This window comes from Schistocerca gregaria, chromosome 2 (genome assembly GCF_023897955.1).
Source record: "Schistocerca gregaria isolate iqSchGreg1 chromosome 2, iqSchGreg1.2, whole genome shotgun sequence".
NCBI classification, from domain to species: domain Eukaryota; kingdom Metazoa; phylum Arthropoda; class Insecta; order Orthoptera; family Acrididae; genus Schistocerca; species Schistocerca gregaria.
This window is the reverse complement of record NC_064921.1, coordinates 419,615,325-419,634,932: the sequence shown is the minus strand read 5'-3', so window position 1 is coordinate 419,634,932 and position 19,608 is coordinate 419,615,325. Positions and strand designations below refer to the sequence as shown.

At 38.5% G+C, this 19,608-nt stretch overlaps 1 protein-coding gene across 1 annotated transcript in view; it reads right to left on the bottom strand.

The window, feature by feature from the left end:
* Positions 1-15,872, bottom strand: part of LOC126323758 (28S ribosomal protein S22, mitochondrial) — a 31,868-nt gene extending 15,996 nt beyond the window's left edge. The window contains exons 1-4 of the mRNA XM_049994760.1: positions 15,633-15,872; positions 15,330-15,487; positions 14,375-14,539; positions 7,590-7,733 (exon numbers count right to left, since the gene is read on the bottom strand). Of these exons, the coding sequence (XP_049850717.1) occupies positions 7,590-7,733; positions 14,375-14,539; positions 15,330-15,487; positions 15,633-15,762 (597 nt within the window). The 5' untranslated portion in view covers positions 15,763-15,872. The remainder of the gene's footprint in view (positions 1-7,589; positions 7,734-14,374; positions 14,540-15,329; positions 15,488-15,632) is intronic.
* Between the last annotated feature and the right edge of the window lie 3,736 nt (positions 15,873-19,608).

Here is a 19,608-nt window from a genome sequence, read left to right as displayed (position 1 = left end):
TGCTATCTTCATGCCACTATGCATTCCATGTACAGACAATCAGATAAAGTGATACTTGCATGACTGGAGCCATGACTATCTGTATTCCGTGAATTCATTTTCGGAGTGTTTACTTCGAAGGCTTGACAACAAGTGACAACTGTCACAGAATCCAGATATTGATGACTCCAATTATGCAAATATGAATATAGGAAGCAGGATAAATGGAATCGACAGAAGCAATTGTTAAATGCAAACAAGAGTGCCTTCACTGTCTAAGGTAATTCCCAATAAAATGGTACACTGCGTGCAGAGACAGATTGTTCCTTGCTTGGAACAGCGAATAATAAGGAGCATAAATTCTTGATGGACATGAGTGCATGTGCGTTGGTTGTTAGTATGACATAATGAGATAACTGTGTGAATGATTTCATGAATAAATAAAATAGAAAGAAACTTCCACATGGGAAAAATTTATTAAAAACAAAGATTCCAAGACTTACCAAGCGGGAAAGCGCCGGTAGATAGGCACAATAAATAAAACATCTTTCTCCCACACAAATGGGCTAAATGCCATGGGTTTCTGGTTCTCTCACCTGTCTTATTATTTTAATAACTTCTACCTCTGTTGATCTGTTGTGGGTTTGTGTGTTTTATTTATTGTGCCTATCTACCAGCGCTTTCCCGCTTGGTAAGTCTTGGAATCTTTGTTTTTAATATATGACTTCATGAATAGGAAGATTAGGATGTTAGAAGATACTACTGGCATTGTGCAAATGGCTATGAGTTGGTTTGATGCAGTTAAGAAAAGTAGTGTAGAAGTAGCAGCTCCCTTGTGAAAATGTGGAGTGTGAAGTAGTTGTAGTGCTGAACAAAGTGTGACTAGTACTGTTGTTGTTTTTGGGGGAGAACACAAGACGGCGAGGTCATCGTCTCATCGGATTAGGGAACGAAGAGGAAGGAAGTCAGCCATGCCCTTTCAAAGGAACCATCCCAGCATTTGCCTGGAGCGATTTAGGAAAACCATGGAAAACCTAAATCAGGATGGCCAGATGCGGGATTGAGCCGTCATCCTCCCGAATGCGAGTTCAGTATACTAACCACTGCGCCACCTCGCTCGGTGACTAGTACTGTGTTTTGAGGCTGTGGAATCTGGGCCAGATGCACAGGGAAACATGTGCTGGTGATTATTGTGACATACAGAGTGGAACTGCAGTGATTTTACTGTAGATAGTATGAAGAACGTACAAGTAGCTGCTGATGATGCTAGTTGTGTTGTGCATGTCACGGATAATGGGGTAGTACAACTGTTGTGTGTCCAAAGGATGCACATTCCTCACCAATTCTCATGGAGTCACTTTCTCCAAACAGGGGAAGGAAGAGAAGAGGGAAAGACATTTATAAGGCTAGTGAGTGGACCGACAAGACTGAATCCTTTTAAGAATGTTTGCCAAAGTATCAGAGTGGATTTGAGGACTTGCAAGGGTATAGGTAATGGGGGTAAGAGAAAAGTCATGAAATTTTTCTCAGTATAGTCAGATTCAGGGATTGTTTCACCCGAAGGAGACAGCTGCAAGTGAGACATCATTGGACGGGTCTATCATCATTAAAGTAGAACCATTTAAGCTGCATATGACATCATAACAATTCAATGCAAATGGTAAAGTGCCAAAAAGCAGCAGGAAGTCAACTTTGCAAAGGAAATCTCTAATGAAGTATTGCTTTGCAGGCTGAAGTCAGCCTCTAAGTAACTGTAAGATAAGGGAGGTACTTGGAGCTACTGACCAGTACATTGTATGTGGTAGAGCTGGAAGTAGTTTGTGCGCAAATGTAGTTTTAAGGGTGTGTGTTTTGAAGAAACACAAGGGAAATTTTTGTTTCAAATGCAAAGACTTAGTTGATGTACCAAAACAGTAGGTTAAGCCACTACCTGACAGCAAAGAAAGAAGCTGCTGGGTATGCCTATGAGGAAAGTAAGGGACAGTGGCATCCTAATAAATGGTGCAGTTTGTGACATACTTTGAACAACTTTCCCCCTCCTAGCCATGATTATATGTGCAACAATGATCCAATTGACACACCCTTTCCTGTTCTGGCCAAATAAGCCACTGGAGATGCTACTGGTCCAGAACCTTACCTTTTGAGCAATACCTTAAACCATTACTCATTAGATAAATTTAAATCATCATAGAAGGGGTGGACTTTCACAGAACAGATGTTGCAACACACCTAGCACTACCAAGAGAAGCAGCATAACATTATGAATATAAGCATTTTAGCTACCAGTACTGTAGCGATTCTCATTGCCATTTGTGTAATTTGTGTTTTTTGCAAGTGAAAGACTGAATCACACCTAGAATTACCTGTTGCATGGTTTAATAATGTGACTGGAAATAAAAGAGAGTAACAAGTCGAGTCATAGTAAATTAGGAGACAAGTCATTAGTAAATAAAGGGTTAAGAGCCATCTGGGAATTAATGTAAAATATTAAGTAAATACGTGTAAAGGAGCACGTTCTGTGGAATTCATCTTAATTAAAGGGAAAAATTATCCAGCAAAGGATGAAATAATTATGAAGATGGATAGTAGTTTGTCAGAGGGAGGATCTGAGTGCAAAAATTCAGGATGAATTTTATAAAGACTGGGAGATATTGCAGAGCAGAACAGTATTAGCATGAGGAATAAAATTTTTAAGCTGTCTCGAATGACATGTAAGCATAGTGCACCTGCACAGTTCGAAATGGTTGAGCAACAAGTATAAACACTCGGGGGGTGGGGGTGGGGTGGGGGGAGGTTGAAGGAACATGAACAAGCAACGACTACATTGCTACAGACTGTGCGAAAGAGCATCAGACACACCTGATTCAGTACATCATTTCAAAGGAGGCTTAAGAATATTCTATTAACAGGCAGTGTGGAGTACAGTACTTTATCATGTAAGCACCTCTCCTCGCATATTCCTGTCCCGTTCTATTTTTCATCATTAAAAAATTTTACTAATATCACGCATAATTCCCTTCCCTGGTTCGTTCTTACTGGAGTGACCTTCAAATGACTTGACAATGGGCAAAAATGAACACAGCAGTACTTGGCCCAAAAATATTTCCATTGTCACAACATACTGTAAATTTGAAAAATGGAGCTGCAGACATTGCAGTTTGTTACAAGTCATCATTCTGTCAAAATATTTAAACTACACGGCAAAATTTAAATTAAATGTGTTATCTTACATCGATATAAATGGCGTGAGAGTTGCAGGAAGCCATTTCTCCATTGATCCTAATGCAATATGGTACAATATGGTACTGATGGACAAAATGGTAAACTCATGGCTAGAAAGGCAAGCTCCAAATCTTTCTGTGGGCCTTAAACAGAGAAATATCCTCAATTAATAATGGTGTACTTGCTTACATCAATGAACTTCAGAATGATGGTTCTGCTGTCTCTTATGAAACGATTCACAACAAAGCTCGCGAGACAGTTGCCACACCCAACATTGACAGAAAGGATTTTAAAGCATGCACTGGTTGGGTGATTTGTTTTATGAGATGGCAAAATTTCAGTCTATGAAGGAGGCTACACAGATTAGCTAATCGAGTTCCATGATTACATAATACAAGTGCAGTAGCAATATGACTGTTTGCTCTCCCAGGCTGGAAATGCTGTGTTTTTGGATATGCCACATACTACCACCCTTGCTTGAACTGGCTTAAAAAGTTTCCTTGTGAAGATGACTGGAGCAGAGAAACTAAGTTGCACAGCGATATTGTGCATCACAGTAGATGGCAATAAACTTCCACTGTGTGCTATCTTTAAAAGGAAGACAATACCAGAGGAGATTACCACACATGGTATTCACTCATGAGTTCAGGAAAAGGGGCTGGATAACAATAGATTTGATGGGATTGGTTTGAGAAAGTCTGGGGAAGACGACCAGGGGCATTATTACACAAGAAGTCCCTTCTTGTCCTAGATAGTTTCAGGGGTCACCTTGTGGAAGCTCTAAAGGAGAAAGTGAAATTAATTAAGTCCCATCCTGTCATCATCCCTGGAGGTTTAATGTCCATCTTCAACCTTTGGCTGTCAGTGTCAACAAACCTTTCAAGGAACATCTTTGACACGTGTATTCAGAATGGATGGTTGTGGGATCTCATCGGCTGACTCCAGAAGACAAGATATGGAAGCCATCAACACTGACGATGTGCAAGTGGAGGTGCATGGAGAAAGTAGTGTTGATATTGTTAAAAAGAGTTTTTAAAAAACAGGAATTTCTTGTACCACTGACAGTCCCGAGGATGACATGTTGTAGAATAATGAAAATGAAAAAGATGATGTGTTATCTGAGCCTGAAAATAGTGATGAAAGGGAGGTCACAGAATAGTCAGAGAAAAGAAACAAAGAAACAATGCATTGCTACTATTCATTGTAGCCATTATGAAACCAGTTCTTTTGAGCCAACAGAAAATAAATACTGGTGGGTAAAATTTTTTTTCACAAATTACTATAAGTATAACCTTTACCTACCAGTAAATTGTTTCCCTCCCTTTCTGAATTTCTTAAAGCACCACTCTACTACTCACGTAATTCCTTCTCTAATGTTTTCAAGAAAAGAAGGGAGAATTACACTTTACAATGTGGTAACGACATCTAAAGACGACACAATAACACCTTACGAGCTCCGAACCTTGCATAGAAGATTGCTCTGAAACTAAACATTTGTCAATCAGAGAATGATGATATGCTCAAAAAGCTGGAGCACATTTGGTCATACATGTGAGAGGATCGCGTCATGAACCACTATATTACCCTCTCCTTCCTTCCCCTCTGGGCCACAGATACTGTGGAAGACCAGCTCCATTAGTTGCAGGATGACATTGTGACATACAATGAAGTGCTGCCAACTGCTGCCACTTTCAAGTCTAATTCTGTGAGTCCACAGACATTCAGCTGTGGGGGCAAGCTGTCACCCCTGCCAGACACAATGTGACTGAAGATGAAGGCTAAGCAGATCTTCTGTAGATGAAGAATGCATCTGGCTGACTGCAAGCTGTTCAACTTGGGAGGGGGGCACCTGGTGACGCCAGCCCTGGGCAGTGCGAGTACCACCTTATCGGCTGTATGTTGGGACCACCTCTTTAGTTGTTCTCTGTGCTGCTGTTGGGACTTCTGCCTTCTTACCATCACACCAATCACTAATACCTTGGAGCCAGGCCTAAGCGCATGTATACTTAACGAGAGCGCTGAGGCTTCAATGGACAACACAGACACACTGGGCTTTCAAGATGCACCGACTGCAATTCTGTCCAATATGGGGCGATGGAAATGACCATAAGCAACACTGAGTGCTTTGACCGCAGATTTCATGGCAAGTGCTGACGCGCCACTCAGCGCATTGCTGCATTGTGGACATAGCATGGCTGCTAGCAGACCGCGATGAGGGGACTGAATCACACTAAAACTCTCATCAACAAATGAATTTTAAATGAATGCTGCCTCACTGACACACTGGATGTGACACATATCCTCAGGGAGTCACATCCAGTGCAACCCCTATAGTATCCTTCCAATGAACTGAAGTCTGTCACCTGCATTATCCAATGTGATCTTTCTATTTCATATCTCTACTAATTGTTACACCCAGGTATTTGTATGAAATGACTGATTAAAATTGTGATTCACTGCAACAAAGTTATGCGACACAACTGACAGCCAGTCTTTACCTTCATGTGCTTACAAACAAATAAAAGTACTTTAAACTATCCCAGAATTTGGAATTATTACTTCCTTTCTTGTGGAGGAAAGGAGGATAAGTTTGGAGCAGTTAAAAGGAAAGACAGATCTCTCAGACTCAAGTATGAGGGGAAACCACAGGGGAGACAAAGATATTTTCAACTTTATTATAGTACAAGAGAAAGGTATTTAGCATGAAATGTTACAATAAGAAAAAAATCATACGGCGTATTGAGGAACAAGCTAAGATCCAATATTTCAGGAAGACAGTCTTAATTTCCCCTTTGGAACCATCATGGACAAAACCTGTAGTGCGCTCTAGATGTTGAGAAAATTGTAAAGCATTTCACAGGATGATCTCCAGACAAGTCTCAAGGCAAGGGAACTAATCAACTAAGCTAAGGATTATTTAAGACTCCATCAGTCTGGTGTGCATACTCCTCACTGTAAGCATAGACTGTAGAGCACAATGTTGCAGGTTACATGTCAGATATGTGCATCTTGGGTACAAAGAGACTGTGATGCTATGCAAAGTGGTGGCTGCTGGGACTAAGTTATACAGAAACATATAAAATTAGAGCAATTGGCGGCCTTTATCTTGGTTGACTAGGCCACTGAAAGGTTTCTACTTGAGAATCTATGTTAGTGACAATACTACAAGTACATTATGTTAAGAGGCATACAGGCAGAGGGTGGGTAGGATAGGGGGACATAAGCTGGTGCCTTGCTGATACTGCTTGGATTCTCACACAGCATCTCTCAATTGTATACGTTCTGTCATTGGCAAAGAGGAAAGGGTATACCGTTCTACATCAGAATAAAATGGGGGCTTCATGTTACTTCAGTATTTGACTCAAAAAAAGGCACGAAAAATCATCAAAACAATTTGTGACAACTCACTTGATTTGAAAATCAAGATATTACTACAGAAAGTTTTGAGAGCTTTTCCATTAGAGGATGTAAGTGCTTGACCATTCGGTGCATTCATAAAAGCCTAGCAAATGATACTGAGATAAAACAGTCACTGATCATGCACAATTTAAGTCACTATTACTGGTGCCCCATGTCAGAAGCAAGCATCATCAGCTAATCAATGCCCTGGTGCCAAAACATTATGGATTAAAAGCACAGTTTGGTACCATGTTTAAACACGTGAAAAATTGGTAATTTTGAACTTAAATGTGGGTAGTTTGTGGCTGTTTTATCAGAATACTAATTGTGATGGTCACTGTGTCCCTGGCACGTGATGTCTGAATTTGCTAGCAAATGATGGAAGTTTTATTTATTTTTCCACTAAAGGGGCAGAAGTTTAACTCAGTGCCAGTTAGAATGCTGTTATGCATAAAATGAAGACTATTTTCAGAGGCTTCCACCAGCTTCTGAAAGTGGAAATCAATGCATTAATATATGGGATGCACATTTGCTGCTAATATTTTCTTGGAAAAAATGATTTCACATTTAATCAATAGGTTGGGCAAAGTGTGCACCAAATACTACCCAAGACAAACATTTCTACTCAGTATAACTGATACAAAACTGGATATAATTTTGAGGTCCTAAAATGTTCTTTGGATCAAAGGAGATTCCATTTGCCCTCATTTCCTGGAATGCCATCTCTCAAATACTAAACTTTAAAGAAATGGCCATCAAATATGTAATCCAATAGATTTTTTGCAAGTATCAGTGTAATATTCTACCAACATGAATTACATTATCCCTTGAAATTTTTTGGAGATGTACAGTATTCTACAATGCAACTAGTTATGACATAAAACTTTTTTTTTTATATAACGTTTCACTAACTTTCCTACAAAAACATTGTTTTGATTGGTCTCAACATATAAATGTCAAGTAATGTACAATACGAATAACAAACATACCTTAAGGTGTTCTTCTTCAAACATATGAGGTGTCCTTAATTTGCGACCAGGAAGAGGAAAGTAGATTTGATTGCAACGGAAACGTTCATCTCTGTCAGCATGTCGTAAAGTACCATCTGGGTCTCGAGCAACAATCAATCTGTCCTATGGGACAAGCACACAGCATTTCACAATGCACACAGAGAGAGAGAGAGAGAGAGAGAGAGAAGAAAAGAAAGGGGGGGGGGGGCAGAAAATTCAGCCAGAGCTACTGACAAACAACTGACAGATTGAATCAGCATTATTAGCTCCCTGCTACAAAAGAATTACTTTTGCGTTGAGTTCTTTCTAAGCAATTTTTTTTTTCTGTTGGGTATCTAGGCAGTACAGGGCAAAGAAGGGAATTAAAATTCCTCAAGCAAAAATTTGTCAGATGAGCCAAAGTTCTTAGCAAATTGGTTCCACAGAAATTGGGGAAATAAAGCCATGGTAAATTTTGTCTCATTATTTCTGAAGTGAGCTGCTTTTCCTGAATCACTGGTAAAACAAGGAAGAAGATAAAATCATTTCATTTCAGTATTGCCCTGGAAATTGCATTCAGACTGTAAAAAGCAAAGGACTTATAAGAGGACTCTTATACAGACAGACAGACACACACACACACACACACACACACACACACACACACACACACACACACACACACACACACACAAACAAAATACCTCTCTTGTACCACAGGTCACTGGAAGTGGATGAGCATGTCCATTTTATTATTAACAATAATGCAATCAAATAAACACACCAGTTGCACATTTTGTTTTTCTCCAAATGTGGTCGAAACTGACTGTGGCATTTAAAATAAAAATGTAAGTATGACTGCTGAGTTTATTCGAGTGTATATCAACATTACAGCTGCAGAGCTTGCATCCAAATAGCCCCCAAAGATGGACAAAAAATAAATTTTATTAATGATTTTTAACATGACTTTGCTGCATGTGAAATAAAGTTAACTTCCCAGTACCACTGCATTTCCTGGCTCCTTGTTTCTTTGATACTGGACTCGTTACCATAACCAGAAAGTCTTCTGGCCATTAACCACTATCATATACTTTGTTACATAACCTCAATATTTCTCTTACTCTTTCTGGACTTAAAACATTACAGTATTTCACCTGGTATTGTACCTGTATACCTATAGCTTACCTATTTTCATTGCATCTACTGCACTCTCCACTTCTTCTATTACATTTGGTGATCTTTTCTTCTCCTCATTGTCGTCATAATTATCGTCATCATAATATACCGTGTTTTACATTTCAAGTAATACAGTTGTTGGCTTGTACTCTGTGTTAGAGCTGTTTTACATACTCTTTACATCTCTGGGGAATGCTTTCATGACCTTTGTACACTATTTTCTTGTTTTCAGTGAAAATTTCTATAATAGCACTTCCTTGTCTGTTTCGGTACCATGTCGTATTCTTTACTCCACTGTGCAGTAAATCGTATTATCCCTTCTTTAATTTTCTACTGCACTGCAATCATCTTTTAGCCATTATTTTCTTTTTTTATACCCTGATTATCTTTTCTCTATGCACGTGATTATTCATCAAGTGCTTCATCTTTTCTTTCTTGCATCTTCATTGTTCTGACTTTTGGATTTTCTTCTCTCCTCTATCTTCGGTGTGATGCCTGGTTTTTTCCTCTTTTCTAGTTTATGTATCCTATACTTCTCTGTCCTGCTTTTATGATTGCTTCTTTCAGCACAGTCCAACAACCAATGACATTTTTTGATGGTTCTTTGTCTTGTAATGAGTTACTAAGCTAAAGTGATAGCATTTCCTTAACTCTTTATTTTCTTGACCTTATCTTCTCCAGGTCGCACTTCTTCACCACGACAGTCTTCAGTTTTTTCTTACCTCTGCTCTAAGGAAATCGTGGTCACTGTTTAATATCTGCACCTGGTAGAGTCCCACTTCTACTTTCTTGCACCTGTCTAAAATTCATTTGGTTTCTATGTTTATATCATGGTGAATCCCAGTCTTGATCCTCCTCTGTGATTTTTGAACAATGTATCTATCTCTACTAGCTGTCTTTCCCCGCAAAAGTCAACAAGCCATTAGACTCTGTCATTCCCCCTTCCGAAACCATGACTGCCAACTATGGTTCCTTCCTTCCCTTCTCCCACTGTGACATTCCAGTTGTTGTTGTTGTTGTTTGCAATCCAGAGACTGGTTTGATGCAGCTCTCCATGTTATTCTATCCTGTGCAAGCTACTCCATCTCCCAGTACCTACTGCAACCTACATCCTCCTGAATCTGCTTAGTGTATTCATCTCTTGGTCTCCCTCTACAATTTTTACACTCCACACTGCCTTCCAATACTAAACTGGTGATCCTTTATGCCCCAGAACACGTCCTACCAACTGATGCCTTCTTCTAGTTAAGTTGTACCACAAATTTCTCTTCTCCCCAATTCTATTCAATAGCTCCTCATTAGTTATGTGATTTACCCATCTAATCTTCAGCATTCTTCTGTAGCACCACATTTTGAAAGCTTCTATTCTCTTCTTGTCTAAACTACGTACCGTCCATGTTTCACTTCCGTAACTGCTACATTCCATACAAATACTTTCAGAAATGACTTCCTGACACTTAAATCTATACTCAATGTTAACAAATTTATCTTCTTCAGAAACGCTTTCCTTGTCATTGCCAGTCTACATTTTATATCCTCTCTACTTTGATCATCATTTTATTTTGTTTCCATAACAGGAAACTCATATACTACTTTAAGTGGCTCACTTCCTAACCTAATTCCCTCAGCATTACCTGATTTACTTTGACTACATTCCACTATTCTTGTTTTGCTTTTGTGCTTTTGTTGATGTTCATCTTATATTCTTTTTAAGACACTGTCCATTCCATTCAGGTCCTATGCTGTCTCCGACAGAATTACAATGTCATCAACAAACATTATAAAGTTTTTATTTCTTCTCCATGGATTTTAATTCCTACTCTAAATTGTTCTTTCGTTTCCTTTAGTGCTTGCTCAACATACAGGTTGAATAAATCAGGGATAGGCTACAACCCTGTCCCACTCACTTCCCAATCACTGCTTCCCTTTCATGCCCCTTGACTCTCATAACTGCCATCTGGTTTCTGTACAAATTGTAATTGGCCTTTTCCTCCCTGTATTGTACACCTGCCCCCTTCAGAATTTTAAAGACAGTATTCTAGTCAACATTGTCAAAAGCTTTCTTTAAGTGTACAAATGCTAGAAACATAAGTTTGCTGTTTCTTAATCTATCTTCTAAGGTAATCTGTAGGGTCAGTATTGCCTCATACATTTCAACATTTCTTTGGAGCCCAAACAGCTCTTGCCTAAGGTCGGCTTCCAACAGTATTTCCACTCATCTGTAAAGAATTCATGTTAGTATTTTACAGCTGTGACTTATTAAACTGATAGGTCAGTAATTTTCACACTTGTCAACACCTGCTGGCTTTGGAATTGGAATTATTATATTCTGCTTGAAGTCTGAGGGTATTTCACCTGTCTCATACATCTTGCTCACCATATGGTAGAGTTTTGTCAGGGCTAGCTCTCCCAAGGCTATCAGTAGTTCTAATAGAATGTTGTCTACTTCCGGGCCTTGTTTTGACTTAGGTCTTTCCATGTTCTGTCAAACTAGTCACGCAGTATCGTACCTCCCACTTCATCTTCATCTACATCTTCTTCCATTTCCAAAATATTGCCCTCAAGTACATCGCCCTTGTATAGACCCTCTATACACTCCTTCCACCTTTCTGCTTTCCCTACTTTGCTTGGAACTGGTTTTCCATCCGAGCTCTTGATATTCATACAAGTGGTTCTCTTTCGTCCAAAGGTGTGTCTAATATTCCTGTACGCAGTATCTATCCCACCCCTTAGTTATATATGCCTCTACACCCTTAAATTTGTTCCCTAGCCATGCCTGATTAGCCATTTTGGACTCCCTGTCAATCTCATTTTTGAGACTTTTGTATTCCTCTTTGCCTGCTTCCTTCACTGAATTTTTATATTTTCTCCTTTCATCAGTTAAATTCAATAGACCTTCTGTTAACCAAGGATTTCTACTAGCCCGTGTCTTTTTACCTATTTGATCCTGTGCTGCCTTCACAATTTCATCTCTCAAAGCTACCCATTCTTCTACTGTATTTCTTTCCTCCGTTCTTGTCAATCATTCCCCAATGCTCTCTCTGAAACTCTCTACAACCTCTGTTTCTTTCAGTTTCTCCAGGTCCTATCTCCTTAAATTCCCAACTTCCTGCAGTTTCTTCAGATTTAATCTACAGTTCATAACCAATAGATTGTGGTCGGAGTGCACATCTGCTCCTGGAAATGTCTTGCAATTTAAAACCTGGTTACTAAATCTCTGTCTATCTGAAACCTTTCATGTATACAACCTTCTTTCCTGATTCTTAAACCAAGTGCTAGGTTTGATTAAGTTATTCTCTGTGCAAAATTCTACCAAGCATCTTCCTCTTTCATTTCTGACCCCCATTCCATATTCACCTAATACTTTTCCTTCTCTTCCTTTTCCGATTATTGAGTTCCAGTCCCTCATGACTATTAAATTTTCATCTCCCTTCACTATCAGAATAATTTTTTTTATCTCTTCATACATTTCTTCAATCTCTTCATCATCTGCGAAGCTAGTTGGCATATAAACTTGGAGTACTGTGGTGGGTGTGGGCTTGATGGCTATTTTGGCTACAGCAATGTGCTCACTATGCTGATCGCAGTAGCTCCCCCACACTCCTATTTTTTTAAAAATTCATTATTAAACTTATGACTGCATTACCTGTATTTGATTTACTATTCATAACCCTGTATTCACATGACCAGAGGCCTTGTTCCTGTCACCGAGCTTCACTAATTCCCACTATATCTAACTTTAACCTATCCATTTTCTTTTTTAAATTTTCTAACCTACCTACCCAAGTAAGGGATCTGACATTCCACACTCCGATCTGTAAAACGCCAGTTTTCTCTCTCCTGATAACAATGTCCTGAGCAGTCCCCGCCCAGAGATTCAAATGGGGGACTACTTTACCTCTGGAATATTTTACCCAAGAGGACACATCTACATGACGTTTACATGACTACTCTGCAATTCACATTTAAGTGCTTGGCAGAGGGATCATCGAATCACAATCATACTATCTCTCTACTATTCCACTCCCGAACAGCGAGCGGGAAAAACGAACACCTAAACCTTTCTGTTCGAGCTCTGATTTCTCTTATTTTATTTTGATGATCATTCCTACCTATGTAGGTTGGGCTCAACAAAATATTTTCGCATTCGGAAGATAAAGTTGGTGACTGAAATTTCGTAAAAAGGTCTCGCCGCGACGAAAAACGTCTATGCTGTAATGACTTCCATCCCAACTAGTGTATCATATCTGCCACACTCTCTCCCCTATAACGAGATAATACAAAACGAGCTGCCCTTTTTTGCACCCTTTCGATATCCTCCATCAATCCCACCTGGTAAGGATCCCACACCACGCAGCAATAGTCTAACAGAGGACGAACGAGTGTAGTGTAAGCTGTCTCTTTAGTGGACTTGTTGCATCTTGTAAGTGTCCTGCCAATGAAACGCAACCTTTGACTCGCCTTCCCGACAATATTATCTATGTGGTCCTTCCAACTGAAGTTGTTCGTAATTTTAACACCCAGGTACTTAGTTGAATTGTCAGCCTTGAGAATTGTACTATTTATCGAGTAATCGAATTCCAACTGATTTCTTTTGGAACTCATGTGGATAATCTCACACTTTTCGTTATTTAGCGTCAACTGCCACCTGACACCATTGCCAGTCTGCATTTTATATCCTCTCTACTTCGACCATCATTAGTTATTTTGCTTCCCAAATAGCAAAACTCATTTACTACTCTAAGTGTCTCATTTCTAATCTAATTCCCTCAGCATCACCCGAGTTAACTTGACGACATTCAATTATCCCTGTTTTGCTTTTGTTGATGTTCATCTCATATCCTCCTTTCAAGACAAGGGGTAAAATACAGGGAGCAAAAGGCTATTTACAATTTGTACAGAAACCAAATGGCAGTTATGAGTCGAAGGGCATGAAAGGGAAGCAGTGGTTGGGAAGGGAGCAAGACAGGGCTGTAGCCTATACCCAATGTTATTCGAACTGTATATTGAACAAGCACTAAAGAAAACAAAAGAAAAATTTGGAGTAGGAATTGAAATTCATGGAGAAGAAATAAAAACTTTGAGGTTCACCGATGACATTGTAATTCTCTCAGAGACAGCAAAGGAGAGATGATAAATCAAAAAAATTAATCTGGGGACAGAGAGGAGTGTGAAAGATTATTCTGACTAGTACAAATGAAGTGCAGGTGGAAAGAGGTGGAAGCAGCAGCATGGATGCATATCAGTCATGCACAGAGAAGGCTAATGGAGATCTTAAGCCAGCAGTGGATGTACAATGACCGACAGTTGTTTAGGAAATGAAATCGTTAATATACAACAAGCACTGGATTAAGTTAAAACCAAACTAAAGGAAGAACGAACACAAATCTTACTTTCGAGCAGTCAGGTAATTAAGAGTTTACTATTTTCAGTATGACATTAAATAATATTATCTTGATAAGTTTGTAGTAAATGTATACATATTTTTGCACATTTACCAGTAGTTTACGTTTATCATAATCTTATTTGCAATGAATGTTACCAAGCATGAATTTCTAATTGTAGATAAATATCAGAAGTGCTATAAGCTATTTTGTTCCATTACTTGCCTCATTGCAAACACCAAATGTGATATCTGTAAACAGGAATTTTGAATCGCAATAGCCTTGTAGTTCTGGATCCTTACAAATCTCTCGACGGACGTCTGGAGTTGGTGAAAGGAAAGGTGGCATCTGCAATCTTTCTTCAGCTCGCTGCCATGCTTCCTCTACTGCCTGTTATTGAACAATGGGGTGACAATTTACATTTAAACTTCATAAAGATTCACAGAAAAGTTACGTAGAGACCACCACTCCTCACGAAATCTTAGTTGTGGTAACGCACTGAGCAGTAGTGCAGCTTAAGGTCTAAATTAGCTTGGAACATGACAATTTGTTTATGAAATGGCGAAGCCAACAAATGTAAAAGCAGAAAATCTGATTGTGGTAATAAATTGCAGGGTAGCAAAGACTAGTGTGTAAGTTTGCGTCTTACTGAAAAATGCAAGGTGGGTCCAATACGTAACTTTTAACAATATTTGTTCACACACACAAGAAACTATTTTTAAAATACTTTCTGCAATGTATACATAGAATAACATATTTGGCGCTACATGTTAATATCTTATTTCCCTAATTTAGATATACATTAAAACTGAATTGCCATTATGCTATTTGACCCATAATCTACAATGTAGTCTCCGACATAAATTGGCAAATATGGGATAAATTGGGGGAATATCCAAACATGTTGGGCATACACCTTCATTGTTTATAATTATACAAAAGAAAGGGAGACAAACAAAAAAACTGACTCTCAAGGTATTTTCGTTCTGCTTCAAAAACCTATGAAATCGTGCATATACATAAGCACTGCTGTCGCTGGTTGGAAAGTTGCCTCACAGATGCCAATCTTGAGTTGTCTAGATTCTGACGAATAAGGCATCTTACTGATTTATATCATTAGAACACATAGTGTAATTAAAGCCAAAGCCTGTTACGCCGTAACAATGTACATTTGACTTACCTTGTTTACTTCTTCCGTTGACATAAATTTGTATTCTGGTTCTTTTAGATCCTTTCCTTCTTTTCTCGCTCTGAAAACTTTATGTAAATCAACCCTTGTCAATTTCTTAAGCAAATTTTGCACATCTTTGTTAAAGAAGAACGGTGCTGGATCTCTATCTGCAAAGAAATGGAAAGCATTAATTTTATCTTATGGAGCACTGCGAATTACTACAATAACTACTTTCAGTCAAATAACGAACTCGCTTCTATTAATCGTAGAAATGAGCCATGGGACAAGAAACCAATTAACATAGTTACTCACCAGCATCAGTTCTCGCTTCCGCAGAGAAACGTCTGGCAATGCTCAATCTACAAAAATGCGATTCTCGTAAGTTTGCTTGCAACAGCCTGTGCGTAAATGATTTAAACAACAGTCTACAGCTGCCGGCCATGGTTTGTTTTTGTTTACACCTCCATGGTCTTTCAAAGCAGCCAGATTATACCGACGAACCACTTCGTATGTAAAGATATACCGAAGCTTCACAAGGACGAACGCGACTCTAGTGTCTGACAGCACGACATTAGCGCAATAGCACCACCAATGGCGAGAAAGCAGCTGTAAAATTAACGTCCGTTTTTAATCACTTTTCTAGTTAATTATTGAAATATTTATTACATTTTTGCGTTTCAAGCGCTAGTAAATTTTCAAACGACCTGAATGATCACGAAATAAATGTAAAAACCGACGAATCTCACTGATTAAATAGCATAAGCTAAAACTTATTCGTGGAGAAACGCTTTCATCTATGTGTGCAATTTCATCTTTCTCGCTGAAAGCGTAGGAAGATAAACACGTATTTCTTGCATGAGAAGCACGTATTTATTTTGTCTGTTCTTATTATGATAGACACTTACCTTGACATGTAACAACTTTGTATGGAGACTAATGATTCGCTCGGTCTTATACTCCACTCAGCTTTCTAATACACGGATATTTTTGTTAACGTCATTACTTCTGCTTCAACTGCGAATGTGTTACATATTTTTGACTTTTGTGGCTCAGATGCAGCAACAAGCGTGAAATTGGTTTCCTTCTATGTTAGGAAACAGTTTTATTGCTTTTGACAAGTTTCTTCTGCTGGCCATTTTCGCGGTAGCTGTATACAAATTACGCTAGCTCAAACGAAAATCTCCTTTTGCATGGTGCACATTCTCTACATACAAAGAAAATTTCTATTTTTTTTTAGTAAATGCACGACGTCTTTCTGCAGAATGTTAGGACTTCTGCTGTTTACCAGCAGGTTTTCGTTCTTAAATATGTGTATGTTACACGAAAATCATGAATGGATTGTTATGGAATACGGCGGTTCAAACCTCCCAGGGTCCTTAGAAGACCTAAAAAAAGCGAATGTGGTGTCTTGTTGATACAGCTGGTAAGTGCGCTACAAATTCGTCCTACCAGGCAATCTAAACATTACGATTCGCTTTCGCAAGATTACACCAAGCTCAGCAGTTCAACGTTGTGGCTGCTCAGCACACTGCTACTCTCCCGGATAACAAGACAGAGGCAGAGTTTCTTTACTTATTTATTGAATTTTTTTGCATGGAACCTCCAACTGATGACTTTTACAAACGACTTAGCAATGTTATATATATATATATATATATATATATATATATATATATATATATATATATATATATATATATATGTGTGTGTGTGTGTGTGTGTGTGTGCACTTATTAAGATAATAGGCTTTACAACTTTTGTACAAACAGAGAGCACTCGCATTATATGCATAAGTAATATATACATGGTACCAATATCAGTTTACTTATAAACCACAAAGGACTCTGATATTAGATCATAATTACTACAAATGTCCAGTGCTTGCCGGCTGGGTAGCCACACGGTTCTAGGCGCTAAAGTCTGGAACCGCGCAACTGCTACGGTCGCAGGTTCGAATCCTGCCTCGGGCATGGATGTGTGTGATGTCCGTAGGTTAGTTAGGTTTAAGTAGTTCTAAGTTCTAGGGGACTGATGACCTCAGAAGTTAAGTCCCATAGTGCTCAGAGCCATTTGAACCACTTTTGTCCAGTGTTTATACAACAAAATATACAGAGATTCCTATTTAGTTTAATATTAATATTCACTCAAAGAGTACAAACACTTATCTGTCAAGATTTTCTCAGTTTCACTTTGAATAACTTCCCTTTGTGATGCATTATAGAGTTCAGCAGTTTATTACACCATACCTAGCCATTAATGCATGAACTATTGTCTGTTGTATTTAGCTTAGTTCTTTGTCTGCAGTAGCAGCCTGTCTCTTTATTGTATTATAGATATGAATATCAGAGAACTCAGTTGATTTTTTTTATGTGTCACAAAAAATGTAATTAATTTGTAAAGATACAAGATGTTGAGGTATTGATGATGTACAACGATTTCCCTGAAGGAATCTTTGTATCCTATTCCTTGGATAATCCAGATTGTGCTTTTCTGCAGGGTCAATATTCTGTTTATATGTATGTTAGTAGTGGTGCGCACATCTCTATCCAATAATTAATAATTGTCTCATAATAAATTATTTTTATTGTCTGATCAGAAACTACTTTTGATACCTGACTGAGTAGATTTAGTGAACTACCGATTTTATTGCATGTGAAATTGATAAATTAACTATCGTAGATTTTCATCTAGGTAAATACTAAGAAATTTACTGTGTTCTGTATCCACTGCTCAATTCCACCTATATTACTGACTCAGCTTGAGTTGTTCACACAACATAAATTTCAATCTATTGTTCGACTGCTCACTCGCCATCTATCAATTTAGCAAAGAAATTGTAGTGGCAGCGACTATGCTCTCATAACCTCAAAGTGTATTCATTTATTTAGAAATGGAGGAAATTCTATTATGGTCTTTGTTTGTAAGCTATGTTGCTAAAAAAAATTAAACACAATGTGAGACACAGGAAGACGATTCAAAGTGATCTATACATTGGCTGCTTAAGCAAAGGTAGCTTTACCACATAAATTTACTTTATGAGTTGCAGAGTGAACCCGACTATTGGAGGACTTATTTGAGGATGGATTTGGAATTTTATAATTAACTTTTCACAATCATAACTTCTCATATAATTTGGAAAACTACTTGTATGAGGATATCAATTTCTCTACATGAGCAGCTGATGATGATGATGATGATGATGATAACACTCCTGTCAACAGGAGCTATAGGATCTAGAATTTACTACTACAGTTTTGAAAGAAGCATTGAGTGAAATTATATTCCAACAAATTAACTTTTGTTGTTGAATTATGTACCACACAGAGAGACGTGCATATCCTTCAGCTTAGTGTCTTAGTGTGGATGGAATAATTTTATTGTTCTTTTATATGAAACAAAGGAAGCTCCTCGGATTGCTACTTATTTCACAATCATTCTTCTGTCTAAGTACATTTAAGATTGCTGTGTTTGTAGCTTTAAGTTAATTGTGAATAACAATCTTGCCACTGAGATAAAATAACTTACTATTTATTGAATATGTATGTTAAAATCACTAATTATCTGTACAAGTTTCTTGCATTTTTCAGCAGCTTAACTGCGCTGAGAACCGAAAATTTGGTGACATAAAGATTGTGTGCATTGACATGCTGTCATAAGCAAATTTGCATGCGTCATAAACCCGTTACGTCCTCTCCTTTGCCAAGGTGGCCCACAACTGTTGTGAGTGATCTTGATATACTGGATACTGGCACTGGAACGAAGTTGACGTCCAAGCTCCACACATGTTCTATCAGGGGCAGACTGGGAATCTTTCTGCCTATGGTAGTACCTCAACATTACACGAACAGTTCACAGAGACATGTGCCATGTGTGTACGGGCACTGTCTGTTGAAAAATGACATCACAATTCTGTTGCATCAGGGGAAACACAAGAAGGTTCAGGACGTGTGTATAGTAGAGTTTATAACATCCCAGCTCCTCCACCAAATTATGACATCCCAGCTCCTCCACCATATTATAACATCCCAGCTCCTCCACCAGATTATAACATCCCAGGACTTTCTGTACCAAATTATAACATCCCAGCTTCCTCAACCAAATTATAACATTTCAGCTCCTCAACACCAAATTAAAACGTTGCATTAGGAGGTGTCTGCTTCGTGCAAAAGGTCTTGAGTTCATATTGACGACGACAAGTAATTCTTCATTACAGACGTTTATTTACAAACAGAAGTGACAGACTTCACAGACTCAACAACTGACTCTCCGAGCTAACCGCACTACATAT